The 16,034-nt window shown below is 37.0% G+C and overlaps 1 protein-coding gene across 5 annotated transcripts in view; it reads right to left on the minus strand.

The window, feature by feature from the left end:
* LOC106085907 (serine-rich adhesin for platelets) overlaps nucleotides 1-16,034 on the minus strand; it is a 170,219-nt gene that overhangs the window by 73,863 nt on the left and 80,322 nt on the right. For all 5 annotated transcript variants that reach the window (XM_013250382.2, XM_013250380.2, XM_013250375.2 and 2 more), the window contains exon 2: nucleotides 7,988-8,189. In XM_013250382.2, coding sequence (XP_013105836.2) covers nucleotides 7,988-8,189 — 202 coding nt within the window. The remainder of the gene's footprint in view (nucleotides 1-7,987; nucleotides 8,190-16,034) is intronic.

A 16,034-nucleotide genomic window follows, 5' to 3' on the forward strand; every position in this document is an offset into this window, starting at 1 on the left:
CAAATAAAGTCCGATCTGAACCACACTTCACAGAAATGGGTAGGGGTCTATCAGAACTCACTGTGCCAAATTTCATTGAAATCGGATGAAAAATGACCAATTGATTGCCTCCAGACTTTAAGTTTAGAGATCGGTCTATATATCTGCTATATATAACTAAAATACGATTTTTTGAGATCAAAACATCAGGTTTATATACAAAGAATACGAAATTTACAAAAAATTGTTTGGAAAATGTTTTTATACCCAAGATATTTGCAAAATTATAAATACACAGCTTTTGGGTATAAAACGGTAAATACCCGGGTATTTACTCAATTAACCGGGTAATTACCTTTTGGGTATTTACCCATCACCCATCTCTACACATGACCAGTCGCCACATGACCAAAGAAACAGGCGACCATTTGCTTCGAAGTGCTTCTTCCACGAAAAATTTTCGTTGGACTTGGCTCGACTTCGAAAACCTACACGGTCGATTGTTGTTTTGTTTCTCAAACGCATAGATCCACGATTCGCCAACTGTGACGATCTTATTGTATTTTTTCAACATTTCATCACACTAATCGACACGACATGGTATGACCAAGAGTGTCGAGATGATACTGAAGCCAAGAATGCGGCATATAGAGCAACCCTGCAATCAGTAGCAGATGAAGGAGAGGTATCGGGAGAAAAAGGAGAGAGGAGAAACGTCTATTCCGCAGAAAGAAAGAGGAAATGGAAAGACGTGAGTGTGAGCGAATTGAGATGAACAGGAGTCAGAATGAAGTCCGGAAATTCTACCAAAGAATTAAACATCAAACCGATGGCTTTGGTGCAGGCAAAATGGTATCGGAGAGAAGAAGAAGGAGAGGTATCGGGAGAAAAAGGAGAGAAGAGAAACGTCTGTTCCGCAGAAAGAAAAAGGAAATGGAAAGACGTGAGTGTGAGCGAATTGAGATGTACAGGAGTCAGAATGAAGTCCGGAAATTCTACCAAAGAATCAAACGTCAAACCGATGGCTTTGGTGCAGGCACATCCTCCTGCAGAGACGAAGGAGGAAATCTGGTAACTGACACAGATAACATGCTGAGGATATTGAAAGAAGAATTTACCCAACTGCTAGTGTTCGACGTTGGCGGCGAAGAGGATATCGCAGAACCAATCTCTGTTGATGGTATGGAATGTTTACCTCCTAGTCAGAATGAGGTCCAGGTAGCAGTGACCCGACTAAAGAACAACAAGGCAGCAGGAGCCGACGGGTTACCCGCTGAACTGATTAAGACCGGAGGCGACACGCTGATAAGGCGTATGCATCAGCTTATCTGCGCAATCTGGCTATAAGAACGTATACCCGATGATTGGAACCTCAGCATACTATGTCCCGTACACAAGAAAGGAGACAAGACGGAATGTGCCAACTACAGAGGAATAAGTCTCCTCCCTCGAGCGTACTGTGTGAAAGTTTAAAACCAAAAGTCAATGAGATAATTGGGCCCTATCAATGCGGGTTAAGACCTGGTAAATCCACCATGGACCAGATATTCACACTGTGCCAAATCCTGAAAGACCCGAGATGGATAAATCAACACCTACCATCTCTTTGTTGACTACAAAGCCGCCTTCGATGCTCCTTTACGTTCAAAGGTATTTCAAGCCATGTCTGGATTTCGTATCCCTGCAAAATTAATAAGACTCTGCAGGATGACACTTGCTGATACGCGTTCCTAAGTAAGATTAGGAAAGAATCTCTCCGAACCATTTAATACCAAACGAGGTTTCAGACAAGGAGACAGTCTATCAAGGAGGCAGACTATACGAGATGCAGATGTGAATAGATATGGCACACTAACCACGAGAGAACATATGCTAAACGCCTTTGCCGACAACATCGATATCATAGGTCGGTCACCAGAAGTAGTAACTGCAGCCTTTGAAAGAATCGAAAGAGAGTCAGTGAAAATGGGTCTGGCAGTTAATGGAGATAAGACGAAATGGATGGTTTCAACTCCCATAAAGCCTTGCACAACCGAGCAGATAAAGAAAATGGAGAAAGTTGGGAACCACAACTTTGAGACAGTCAGTAACTTTATCTACCTCGGCACCGCCGTAGCCGAAACGAATGACACCAGTTTTGAGATTAAGCGAAGAATAATACTGGCAAAGAGATGCTACTTTGGACTAAGTAAGCAGTTTAGGAACAAGGCCACCTCTCGACAGACGAAGATTACACTATACAAGATACTGATACTACCCGTGCTGTTATATGGTTCTGACGCATGGGTACTTTGAGAGAAAGATTCTTCGTAAAATATTTTCCATATATTTGCGATAAAGGAGAATATAGGCGACGTATGAACCACGGGCTGTATGAGCTGTATGACGACGATAGCATAGTTACACGCATCAAAATACAACGGCTGGGTTGGCTAGGTCATGTTGTCAGAATGGATGAAGAAGCTCCAGCAAAAAAGTCTTTTGAAGGTAAACACGGTGGTACAAGGCAAATCGGGAAGACCAAAAGCCCGATGGGAAGATCAAGTGGTGGGAAACACCTCGAAACTAGGTGTCAGAGATTTTAGAATGAGAGCAGAAGATCGAGGAGCTTGGAACGCTATTTTACGTTCGACTAGTGGTTGTATAAACTCAAAGTTTATGAATTCGTAGTCTAAAAACACATGAATTGTATAACAGTTGAAAAGGCACTGAAATTAACATAACGAAATGTAAATGTCATGAAAATGTACTAAAAAATTTACAAATGCCTATACTCGAAGGCTTCTTGGTGGGCTTAAAGAGCTTAACTCGGCCACTTCGTCAGCAGCAGCATTCGAGTAAGCAATAAATTGGTAAAATCAGCGTAGCTCCTTGTTTTACTTTCCCCCTTTTTTTTATTCCACTCTACGGGTAATCTCTTTCACCTTGGTATATTGGTGAGAACTGTGAGTCTGTGATCCCACAATACAGTCCACAACCAGTTGATGGAATAGCTTGGATAACATCCAAACCATCCACATACTTTCATCTTATTAGAGCGGCCTTCTTACGTACTGGACGTCTCCCCCATTTTTATTCAGTGGTAAAGAAAGTAATCGACACGACGATTTTTATGAGCTATTGTCAAATTGTGCGGAGTCCAACAAGAACAAACCTTTTGTACGGCAAGGTGTTCATGCAATATCGAATGTATGCTGGTGGAAGAAATGCCCAAGGATGCCTCTATCTCGTGGTATGTCACATGACGATCTTGCATTATAAGTACAATAAGTTTTTGGACGACCTCCATATAAGTTTTGGGCGAGTTTTGTACATATAAGTTTTTGGACGAACTCCTCGGAATTTGTCTTTGAGCTAGCGTCGACCAAGATTGAATTCACAGTGCTATAGGTTGGTCCTTGATCGCCACACAAAGATTTAAGTACATCAATGCACTCTTGTCATGATAATCAACGTTAGAAATTTTGAAAAATTATCGCATTAATGTTCACGAATTAATTTCATTTTTTCACTAAATTAATTTTTTCAAGACACTGTAAACAACATAAATGATGCTCGTACGTCAAAACGTTTTGAGTACGATTATGCTAGAAAATGTCAAACTCCCCAATGGAAATGTTAGATTACAACTGGCAACAATAAGAGTTGCCCAGACCAGAAACTTGAGTAGGAGCCCTCGTAGTCTTACTTCCCAAAAACTCACGCGCTTTGGCAGATGCCATCGCCTCAATTCCCACGAAACTTTGTAGATCTAGGATTTATGTCCGCCTGTTGCATGTGTGTGCCGATTGTGTCCTAGGGCCTCACACCTCACCAATCCTATTCGACTTTGGACAAGATCCCTCTGGACGCAGGGTTCCTGAATCTGGATATTTAACATAAACTAGCAGACAAATGGATGAAACACAATACACTGCTACAAAAACAATATCAACACTATGTGTACAGGTGACTAAGGCGAGTTCTTGCCGCATTAGAAAGGCTATTTTGCGATGGACCTCCATTTCCCTAGATTCAAATATGATTAATAACTATAATGAGTAAAAAAATAGAAATATATAAAAAAAATAATGAAAATAGACCGAAAGCACGCAGTTCCGCAAATACCTAAGATGTCCTCAAAGAATTCCGAAAAAGAAAGACCCTTATCATAGAGCTTAGATCTGAAACGGAGAGAACTCAGTGATAAGAAAGAAATATCCCAGCTGTTCCCTATGGGAATGTTCGTGGGCAAATTAAAAACTTTACTTAATGGGATTTTGAAATAATATTTTGATGTCCTACAAATGCAATGACAGGATATTCAAATAAAAAATTGCTAAACTCATTAATTTGTTTATTTTATTTTGTACACTGTTCATTACAAGCTCTTCTTCGTCTAATATATATTTTTCCACTTTTTTTTAGGAATTCAATAATTATTCCTTGCAATGTTCTGAAACACTGTACCATTTTCGTTAGAACTCGCTTTATCTACATAGAAAAAACCTCATTTGACTCATGACTTCATTTAAATACAACTTATCTTTTAATGAAGCGCTAAATAGCATTAAGATATTTTGGGTCGTTGGGGTTTGCTGTATTTTGGTGTGATGTGGTTATGGGAAATGACATGACATTTCCTATTCATTTAACATGGTCGTTTTATTTAAATGACCATCAAATGCCTTACAAATTGTTGGGTAGCGTATGTGTTTGATTTATGTTACAACCAGCATGGAAGGGCAAAAGTCGGGAAGTGCCGACTGAATAATACCCTATAGGTACAATGTGGAAGCTATATTCAATTCTGAACCAATATTGACGGACTTCGGCGGATGTTTCCAGATGGGTTACCAAAAAATCCGTATCAAATTTTGAGCAAATAGGTCCAAACTGTAATAACTACGGTTGGCAACTGATAACATTATTGAAAATTACCTAAAACCTGACGAACTTTCATATGAGAGCTATATCTAAATCTAAACCGATTTCGTGCAAACTTCTCAGATATTGTGGTAGTCGTCGAGAAAAGCGGTATCTACCAATTTCACAGTAACAGAAAAGTTTTAGCAATTTTCGATTTAAAAAAACAGTGGGATGGGCCCCCAAAATAATGGGTGATTTTTTTGAGGTTAGGATTTTCATGCATTAGTATTTGACAGATCACGTGGGATTTCAGACATGGTGTCAAAGAGAAAGATGCTCAGTATGCTTTGACACCATGTCTGAAATCCCACGTGATCTGTCAAATACTAATGCATGAAAATCCTAACCTCAAAAAAATCACCCTTTATTTTGGGGGCCCATCCCACTGTTTTTTTAAATCGAAAATTGCTAAAACTTTTCTGTTACTGTGAAATTGGTAGATACCTCTTTTTTCAAAATTGTGGTTATTGTTTTTGTTGTAGCAGTGCATTGTATACTGAGGCGGCAGCCCTTGCCGATGAAGGACTTCATCGGGTCAATCCGGTACGTACAACCGGCTGCCATGGGATTGTAGTCGCTATTGGCTGCAGGAACTGATCCATCGGCGGAGACATTTGGTCATAAAGTCAGAGCTGAATTTTGCACTGATTGCCAACACATTATTTATAGGCCGAATCTTATCTTTCAAAGCCTTTAAAGAGTGGTTGTTTTTTCGAATATCTTTTGGTAGTTGTATTAATGTTGTCTACGTTAAAAGCCATTAATACAACTTCGGAAAGATGCACCCAAATTACATGTGTTAGCTATGGAAGCTAAGTAGTCGTAAAGAAAGAAAGTCTATCACTGCAAAGAAAAAACATGCGGTGGAAAAGATCAGCTAGTGTAAAAGGTGTCAAACTTGTTAAAGTGACGTGCTTACATCGTAGACACTTTTCGCGGTATATTCGGTATAAGTACGACCTACCAACGTATGGCCCTTGAAGCCTCCATTCCCAATATGGCCGATGAATTGTCCTTACCAAATAACGAAACGCGTCCCATAGTGGTTGGTGTGTGTTTTAATCTCTGGCTTTCCCTTCCATTGCAAAAATCTTCAATCATTGAGCTCGTCTCGAAAGAGAAACAAAACGAAAAATTACAAACTATTCTTTGGAAAAGCTTTTCAGACTAACAATCAAAATATTTTATTTAAAGACATTTTTTCAATAATATTTTTTTCTACAGAATTAAGAGGAAATTCATATGGAATTATGTCTTAAAAAATTGTTTGTTATAGTTAGAATTTCTGAACAATTTTTGTAAAAAAAAATTACAAGGAAGTTCAGTGAAAATTTTGGCTTAAAGAAACTTTTAGTAACTTTTCATTTAAAACATTCACAAAAATGTTATCTTTTGAAAAAATTGCATTGCGATTCGGTCCTTAAAAAAAATGCATTAACCCATTAACGACTAAAAATAACCAAGAATAGAGCTGCCTTAGAAGAATTCTAGTTCTAGTTAGGAAAGAGGTATCGCAGTGAAATTTGGATTGGCGTAAAGTGGACGACTGAAACCAGTTACAACAATTTTCAATTTCAATTTTTTTTCAATTGTCGAAAGTAGGAATTTTTTTATATCCAAAAATCAAACCAAAAAATTTATCAAAATTCTTATGAGAAATATCTCTAAATTATTAACATATACAACTTCATTAAATCATCAAAATCGGACAACGAAATCGAGGGTTATGGGTTGAAATTTTGTCTTTAAAAATATTTATTGAAGTTTTTCTATAGAAATTTTTTTAGGAAAATGTTGTTTGGGACGGATATGCATATAATTTCGAGATTAGGTTGTCTTTAAAGAACTTTCGCTGAAATTATGTCCTTAAAAAATCTTTAAAATTAAGTCTTTAGAAAAAATTTTGTTGTAATTATTTTATAAAAATTTTGTCTTTAGAAAAAATTTAATTAAAATTGTCTTTTTAAAAAAAATTAAACAAATTTCGTCTTTAAAAAAATTTTGAGTGGGGTCCGTTCTTCGTTGAGGCTTTTTCATTCAAGAATTTTACGCTGAAATTTTGTATTTAGAACAAATTTATTAAAAATTTGTTTTACTAAGAATTTTATTACAATTTTGCTGAGCAAAATATTTTCTTTGTAGAATATTATAAATAAATAAATATGAAATTTTGTCATTATAAAAAATGTTACTGATATTTCGTTAGGAATAAATTAAATTAAATTTTTTTTTTGACAAAATCATGAATGTAGCTTCAAATGTGAACCGAATTTTTCCAGTTTCAATAGGCTTTGTCTCTAAGCCGAAAAAAACGCCTGTACCAAATTTGAAGACGATCGGATGAAAACTGCGACGGACATAGCTAAATCGGATCAGAAAGCGATTCTGTGTCGATCGGTATACATATCAATGGGTCTATCTCTCTTCCTTCTGGGTGTTACAAACAAATGCACTATGTTATAATACTCTGTACCACTAGTGGTGTAGGGTATAACAAGTTTTGGTGTAATACGAAAATATTTTCGCATGATATGTATAAGCATACTAATACTTAAAATAAAATAAACGGAGTTTTCATAAAAACTTCTTTGGAAGCGGTTTAAATTTTGTATTTTCTTCGAAATGACAAACTCAAACGACGATAGGTTTATAATAACAACGGTGTAAGAGATTTTTTTATTAAGATTTTAGTGGGATTTTAGTGATTTAATGAAAACTATCATTACCCCATTCGAATTCAAAACATAATGGAGGTATGCGGTGGCTAGCATCATTAAAGAGAAACCCTATATACGTGCATTACACCATAGTTTTCTTCACGGGAAAGGAAATAATGCATATTTTGAAAATGGAAGCGACGCAAACTGCAATTCTGTTTTTGCCATGTTCTTAGATAATTCTTCTTTATCTATATTCACAAGCGCCACCCAACCCGTCTATGTGCGAAGTTCAAATTCTTTATCTATATATAATTTATCTATGATATTACAATTGCTAATGTTGTCAATGTTTATATTAAATTCTAAAACCTCAAATTCAGTTTAATTTTAATAACACTCTCTTACAGTTGAAGTATATGTTGTCAAATTCTTGTACTTACCTTAATACCACCGAATTATCCTCGCTCATATCGACAACACGCACAAAGTTATCGGGAAACATGCCAGTCTTGCCAGATGCTTGCAAAGTTCCCTCCCACCAGCCACCGGGCATTTGTTTAATACTGTGTATGATGGCATCTTTAACCAGATCAAGTTCGTCGGGCTCCTTGGCCGTATAATCGTATTCAACAATCGCGGTTACTAAAAGAAAACAAACAGAAAAACACAAACACCAATGTTAGCTAAACCAACGACATTTTATATTCTAGACATGATTGAATGGCTTCATCGTCAGTCGTCGACCAACCAAACAATCATGAAATAAAAAATAACTGAAATTAATTATAATTTAATTGAAAACAAACAATGTGTGACCGAATGCTAAGACGGAGTATGTGGAAGACGAGGTTTGGATGTTATTCTAGAGCAAAGCAATGAAGCGATTCGTCGTGGCTCCAAAAAGCGCCCACCGCCACGCATTTTTAGCACTCAATTAAAATGTGTTTTGTACATCACACAATTCAGAAGTGAGAAAAGCTTTACAAAAAAGGAGAGCCTCTATTAAAGACAAATGACATTTATAATCAGCAGCCATTAATAATGGATTGTGTAAAAAAAAAATAAAACTGGTATAAAATTATAAAATAAAATATATATATTGCAAATTTGCCCAGAACATTCCATTGAGGAACTGGGGCAAACTTCTTACATATCACTGAGTGCTGTCCGATTCAAATTTTAAGCTCAATGATAAGGGGCCTCCATTTTGTAGCCGAGTCCGAACGGGGCGCCGAAGTGCGACACCTCTTTAGGGAGAAGTTTTAACATGACATAGTACCTCACAAATGTCACCAACATTAGGAGGGTATAACAACCGCTTAAAATCACTTAAAACTGCATTTTTTATCAGATTCAAAATTCCGTTCCGTTCCTAGTTTGGGGCTGGGGCCATGACAGAGGGCTTCAAACAAAGACGCAAAAAAAAAAATGATAACCACCGCTTAAAATCACTTAAAACTGCATTTTTTATCGGATTCAAAATTCCGTTCCGTTCCTAAAGGGTTGCCCAAAAAGTAATTGCGGATTTTTTAAAAGAAAGTAAATGCATTTTTAATAAAACTTAGAATGAACTTTAATCAAATATATTTTTTTTTACACTTTTTTCTAAAGCAAGCTAAAAGTATCAGCTGATAACTGAAAGAAGAAAGAATGCAATTACAGAGTCACAAGCTGTGAAAAAATTTTTCAACGCCGACTATATAAAAAATCCGCAATTACTTTTTGGGCAACCCAATAGTTTGGGTCTGGGCCTATGACAGAGGGCTTCAAATAAAGACGAAAAAAAATGATCTCAAAGTATGCAAAAAAATTCCCAAAAATATAAACAAAAAAAACTCCAAATTTGTTGCTTACAGTGTATACGTTAGGTGTAGAAAATCGCCTAGTTTTGCCAAATATTTTTTCCCTTCGGCGTTTTCTTCGATATCAAATTGGAAAATATTTCCAAAAATTTGCCATATTCTTGGCTTCAGTAGCTTTTTGACACACCTGGTCGTAACAAGGGTTCCTTGGAGTACGAATGTTGCAGCTGTTTCCATAGAGTGGGCAATAGTTTGCCATTGCGCTGCTGCGAGTATGCTACGGAACAACGAGTGCTTTCAAGCACTTGGGTTGCCACCTGTTGTGTTTACAGCTTTTCGGGGTCGAGCATCCGTGCAGAGTTAGATAGATAGTAAGTTTCTCGCCTAACTCAGACGGGTCCGAACCTTTGCTGCAACAACGTAATGATCAGAATCGATGTTCGCCCCTCACATCGGTCGTACACGCTGGTTGAATTCCTTTCATCTTTCACAACATGATCTATTTAGTTTCTCGTGTTTTGATCGCGTGACAGCGACTTACAACTGCTAACTACCATGTCCATATTAAGATATAGCTGCCATATAGACCGATCTCCCGACAAAGGGTCTGAAGCCCATAAAAGCTTTATTTATTACCCGATTTCGCTGAAATTTAAAACAATGTCCTCCCGACATCTGACACAAATATGGTTCAGATCGGACTATATTTAGATATAGCTGCCATTTAGACCGATGTCCAGATGACTGAAATTCGCTGAAATTTGAAACAGTGAGTAGTTTTACGCCTCCTAACATAGGACCCAAATATCGTTCAGATCGAACTATATTCAGATATAGCTGCGATATTGACCGATCTGCCGATAAAGTGTCTGAAGCCCATAAAAGCTTTATTTTTTACCCGATTTCGCTGAAATTTGAAACAGTGGGTGGTTTTAGGTCTGCCGACTCCATTCCAAATATGGTTTGTATCGGACAATATTTAGATATAGCTTCCATACAGAGCGATCTGCCGATAAAGGGTCTTAAGCCCATAAAAGATTTATTTTTTATCCGATTTCGCTGAAATTTGAAATACAAAATTCAACAGTGACTTATATTTATTAGACCATTCAATGTCCGTGCCGAATTTGGGTGCATAAGTTATCCAATTTTCAACAGATTGTGGGTATCCAAAATTCGGCCCGGCCGAACTTAATGCCTTTTTAATTGTTTTTCTTTAAATTTTTTTCAATTTCAATTTTTGTTGCAATTTTCCGCCTATTTTTTGAATGAATTTTAGAGACATGAATGTGAAAAATGAATTATGTGTCAAAAAACAAGGAAAAAGTACAATTTTCTGCTAAAGATTCAAAACAAATTTTTTTTCGATTCTATCCTACTGCGCGTCACCTGTCGACGTTCTTTCTTCGCACTTCCTGTATGGTAGTGATTTCAGCTCTGTACTTCTGCAAACGTTTGCGGGGGTCGTCAACATAGGAGGATCCGTTTGCAATCTTCTTCGTTTTTCAAAGTAATTTCTTAGTTTTACGGATGTTAAAAATAGTTACCCAGGTGACAATGCAAGGAGGCTTGTGTCCACATTTGAGATGAAGAAATACCCAGATTTTGAAAGTTAAACAAATGAGAATCGTTGCTTGGTTTGCAACAATTCCAAAACATATATAAATTACTTTATTTTTTTGAAAATGATAGAAAGTGGGGCCGGACAAAACAAAAATATCAAATATGGCGAGATATTTTAAATATATTTCTCAAATATTGTTTGAAAACGTCTGCATTTGTACTCTGCTTCCATAGACATTTCATTAAAGTATCATATAGTTTGTCTACGTCTATATTTGGGGGGAATTTTTTGAAGGGAAAAAGTCGATTTTTACACTTGGTCGTTAATATTGTTACCAAATACGTACTCTACTCCAAAAGATTTTTTATAGGAGACCCATTTGTTTCATTGGACATGAATGTCCGTTTTGGGTATTTCTAAGGAGCGAGACGGCCTCCATACATTTTAGCAACATTTTTGTTATCATATCGCACTGTACTCTTCTTAAACACCTTTCATTCGATGCCCTTATTATTCTTATCGTGTGACACGTTTGAATTTTGAAAGTTTTGTGGGTGGGGATCTTAACCTGGACATTCGATCTCAAAGTTGCATGACAGTTTCGTGGTTTAGGGTTACTAGAAGAAAATTTCGCTTAATTGGTAACCCACATCCGTGATATATCGTTTTTGAGAATTATGGTAATGGAGGGAGTATGTCCCCTCTACGGATATAAATAAAGTTCTCCCGGGGCATAACTTTTCTTTCTGCAAAATTTTCATGAAAATCGGTTCAGCCATTTTTGAACAAACAAAGTGCAACACTTTGAGTTGTATATGCAAATTCAAATTATGCCCCATGATCTTTCCATTAAGAAGCAGGGGCAGACTTCTTGTACATACATATGGTATGAAATATATAAAGATATCGTTTCTATTGATTTCTTAGTTTCGCATCTATACATTTTAATATATTTTCTCAACTTGTTGTTGCAAACCCGTTAATGGAAAAAAATCGAAATGCTTTTTTATATATATTAAAAAAAAATAATTCAAATATATATGCAACAAAGATTTAGTCCACTTTCACTCTCAGCGCATGAATAGTGTTAGTCCCTGATCCATTTGCGGTATAGTGCTTACAACCACTTGACCCAATAATCACTTGCAAATAATAAAAACGTTTGTTTACATCTAAAAGCCCCCTTTTGTGGTTCATCAGTGAAAAATATTAAAAAATCCACCCGCCTTAACTTATCGCAACACAACCAATATGCATGACATGCATGTATAAGAGCTGTTACTCAAACGAAACAAACGCCTCTTCACAAGACATAAGCAGGCCCAGCAGCTCCATCGGCAGAGATTTGTCTGCGGTGAACTCTAAAAGCCAAAGCCAAGTGCATCATCACCATTTAATCTGCAACCGCCGCCAACAGCACCATCAGAGCAGCTACACAGCCATTGGCATATTTTGTGGTGTTTTGTGGTGTAGATCAGTTTTGGCAATGTATGCAGCCACACTCCATTCCTACTAAAGATGTGCGCGTGAGTGATTTTCCACTCACGCATGACTCACGAAACACTCACGAGAAAATCACGACTCATGAGGCATTAACGCGAAAATCACGACACACTCACAACTCATGAAACGCTCGCGACTCACGAAAAACTCACGAGTCACGGTTTTCCATGAAGCGAATAATAAATGTTTTTCATGCGTCTCAAATCATACAGGATTTGAACGTATATATGAGATCTGCATAACCAGATATTTGATCCTTTAAGTTTTAAGCATCTGTAAATAGACTCGTACGTTAAAATACCGTATGATTTTGTTTTTCGTTACTTTTTTAAACTTTAGTCGTGATTTTCTCGTGAGTCGTGTGTTTCAAGTGAGTCGTTAGTATCGTGTAAGTCGTGTGTGTGTCGTGAGTATCGCGTGAGTCAAGAGTTTCTCCAAAGTCGTGATTTTCTCGCGAGTCGTGATTAGTGCCGTGAGCATAATTTTACTCACTCAGCTCACGAACGAAGAATTTCAATTCAATCACGGTCACGCACAATCACGTGGTTGGTTTTGGATCTTACTCACGAATCAGGTGACTCACGCGTGATTTATACGTGACACGACAATTGACGTGCACACCTCACATTTCTACCATACGACCGACTAACCAACCAATATCCATTCATAGCATGACGCGAGTGTAACTGTGTGTGTGTTTTTTTTATTTTTCGAATATTTTAGTTGTTTGGCGTGCGTGCCAAGAAGCCGTCTTGTTTGTTGCATTATTAATATATCATATTTTTTTGTCAAGATTTATAAACATATTTAGCTCAGCTCAAGCCAAAAAAAAAGATGGAGAAAAATACTCTCAACCAAATCTGCTGACGAAAGTCGGGAAAACGGGTGGGAGAGAGTGTGAGAGAGCGGAAGAGAAATACAGCGAGAGAGAGAGAGTGCTCAAAGCGCTATTATTATTTAAACTTCACAAAATAGACAAATGTTCCAATTTGAACTCCCACGCTATTCCCAATTTTTGGTCAAAAGCGTTGACTTTCACATTACTGCTGTGTTTTATACCACTTAAGCGCATATTGAAATTGAATGGAAAACGAATATGAACTACACATTTTATGAAATTTAACAGAATTTTTATGAAACTATATCTAAATATTTTACTATTTTTTTTTTTTATTTCAATGAAAACGAAACGCTGACGAAATTGTCTATGAGAATAATCTTTAGGTAAATTAAAAATAAAAGTATTAGAATGACCAAAATTTCGAAACATTTCAAAAGAATATATAAAAACGTGCTAAGTTCGGGCGATCCACCTTGGGTCGCATTTGTCAAGTTTTTGTACTGTTTCACGCTAACGGGAAGTCAAGAAATAAATGGATAAGATTTGTTTCCTGTAGGTGCTCAAGATGTCAAGCAAAAAATGGATAAGATTTGCTTCCTGTAAGTGCTCAAGATGTCAAAGCAAGAGAGGTCTTCTTCTCGGAACCAACATGTCTGGGATGTGTCCAATATATCGTCCCCTAAAGATGAAAGAGCCAAAATCAAAACTTTACAGGAGAAGGTTTTTATTAAATAAATCATAGCATATCTTAGATTGAAGTATGATTTTTACATGTGTATCTTTCTTTGGCATAACGGTATTTTAGGCACTTACATCTTTTTCGCTGTCACATAAATGACCCCGTTTAAGTAATTTTAATCCAATTTTAATGCTATTAGCAACAGAGAGTCATATTGGACACCTACACAATTACGCCAAATTTCGTCTATATTCGACCATTTTTGGATACATTTATTGTCCTATTCCTCTGAGTTTTGGATCAGTGCCCGATATAGTTCATTATACAATATGATGTAAATGTATAAATATATAAAGATTTCTCGAATAAAATTCTTGCGTTATAAATATTGCCTTTTTTATCGAATTTAAGCCTGGCCGATCTTAACGTGTTATTACCTAATCAGGGATTTTGGAGCCGAAACTGGGCCGCTCCACTCCCTTCTTCCGAAATATATCAAATCCGTAATATTCTCCCAAAGTCGTTCAATTTAAATCCTTTATTTTCCAATCGACCCATAATTCCATCTTGGGAAGTTTCTTTGAGTGCGCCCAAATTTGGATATGACTTTGTACTTCCAAACGCCTTTTAATTACGTCCAATATTGTCCCGAATGGCCAATATGGGTTAATTGGTGACCACTGTACTTACGAAGACTTTAAATTTGAGTCCAACATTCTCCCGGCCGGCCTATATTATTCTTTGGCGGTTTGCTCGAGTTTAAGGAACCCCTTAGATACTTAGACCTAATTTTAAACAACCGATTCGTACTATACTTTCAAATATAAAACGTTTTATTATGATAACTTACATATTTTTTGCTATTATTGCTTAATTTGTTTAAGGTACTTGTGTATGACGAAAACGATGTAAGTGCCCTTCGCAGTCAGTTGCATTAAAATCGTATTTGTTGTAAAATCATAACGGCTTTGATTATCGACACAAAATTTTAACAGAAGGTGAAAACAGTTGTCATTTATTGATTCCTATTAAAAACTGAAAATCCCAAAATTTGGCACTTACATCTTTTTGGCGGTAAGGGGACGATATGCAGTACATTGCATTTCCATTAGGTAGGGGGGAGGTAGTAGTATTTATGGATATTCGTCTTAAATTTTTGAACGTCAATGTTGGTGGAAAAGACATTAACCGTTCGAGTCCACATATAAATGGTTCGAGCAAAAAAATTTTTTTTTTCGGTAATGTTAATGTTAACTGTGCAATCAAATACCTAAGGGTATGAGTTTCGTGTAAGTCTTATATTCCTGGTGAATATCCTAACGTCAGGAATAAGACGACGGATATGCCTGGAACACACGCCATGAAAGTAATGATAGAGCAGTATAACGCTACTCCCATTCCGACAATGATCAAGAGAAGCAATACAGTTGGTTCCATTCAGAATCCAATCAACACCATCGCTCTGCGCTGAAGTCGGTGAAGCAGTTTCAAGGATGACTTTGGAGCTCCTGCCCATATATGAGAGTTATATTCGACTGGACCATTTCGTGAGATAACACCTTTTCCAAACTTGTTTTCCAATAAATTGATTGTGACATTCGCTGTGTAGCTTGTTGCGCCGTCCATCTGGAACCACATGTCCTCCAAGTCCATATCTTCCAATTGGGGCCAAAATATTCAGTGATCATTGAACGGTAGCGATTCCCATTCACAGTAATGTGCCGGTCTTGATCATCACGGAAGAAGTACGGCCCAATAACGCCGCCGGCCCATAAACCGCACCAAACCGTAATTTTTCGGGATGCAATGATCACTTATGAAGTACATGGGATTGCTGTCTGACCAATAACCCACATCTTGCTTATTGACGAAGTCATTAGCCAGTAATGAGACTCAACGCTGAAGATTATTTTTCGATGAAAATTCTAATCATTTTCAAGTTGTTGCTCAGCCCAATTCTCGAACATATGACGCTTCTGGTTGTCAAGCGGCTTCAGTTCCTACGTTAATTTGATCTTGTAAGGATGTAAGCCAAGATCTTTTCGCAAAATTCGCCACACGACGTAACAGAGATGCCCAACGCTTAAGAACGAAGTGT

This window comes from Stomoxys calcitrans, chromosome 2 (genome assembly GCF_963082655.1).
Source record: "Stomoxys calcitrans chromosome 2, idStoCalc2.1, whole genome shotgun sequence".
NCBI classification, from domain to species: domain Eukaryota; kingdom Metazoa; phylum Arthropoda; class Insecta; order Diptera; family Muscidae; genus Stomoxys; species Stomoxys calcitrans.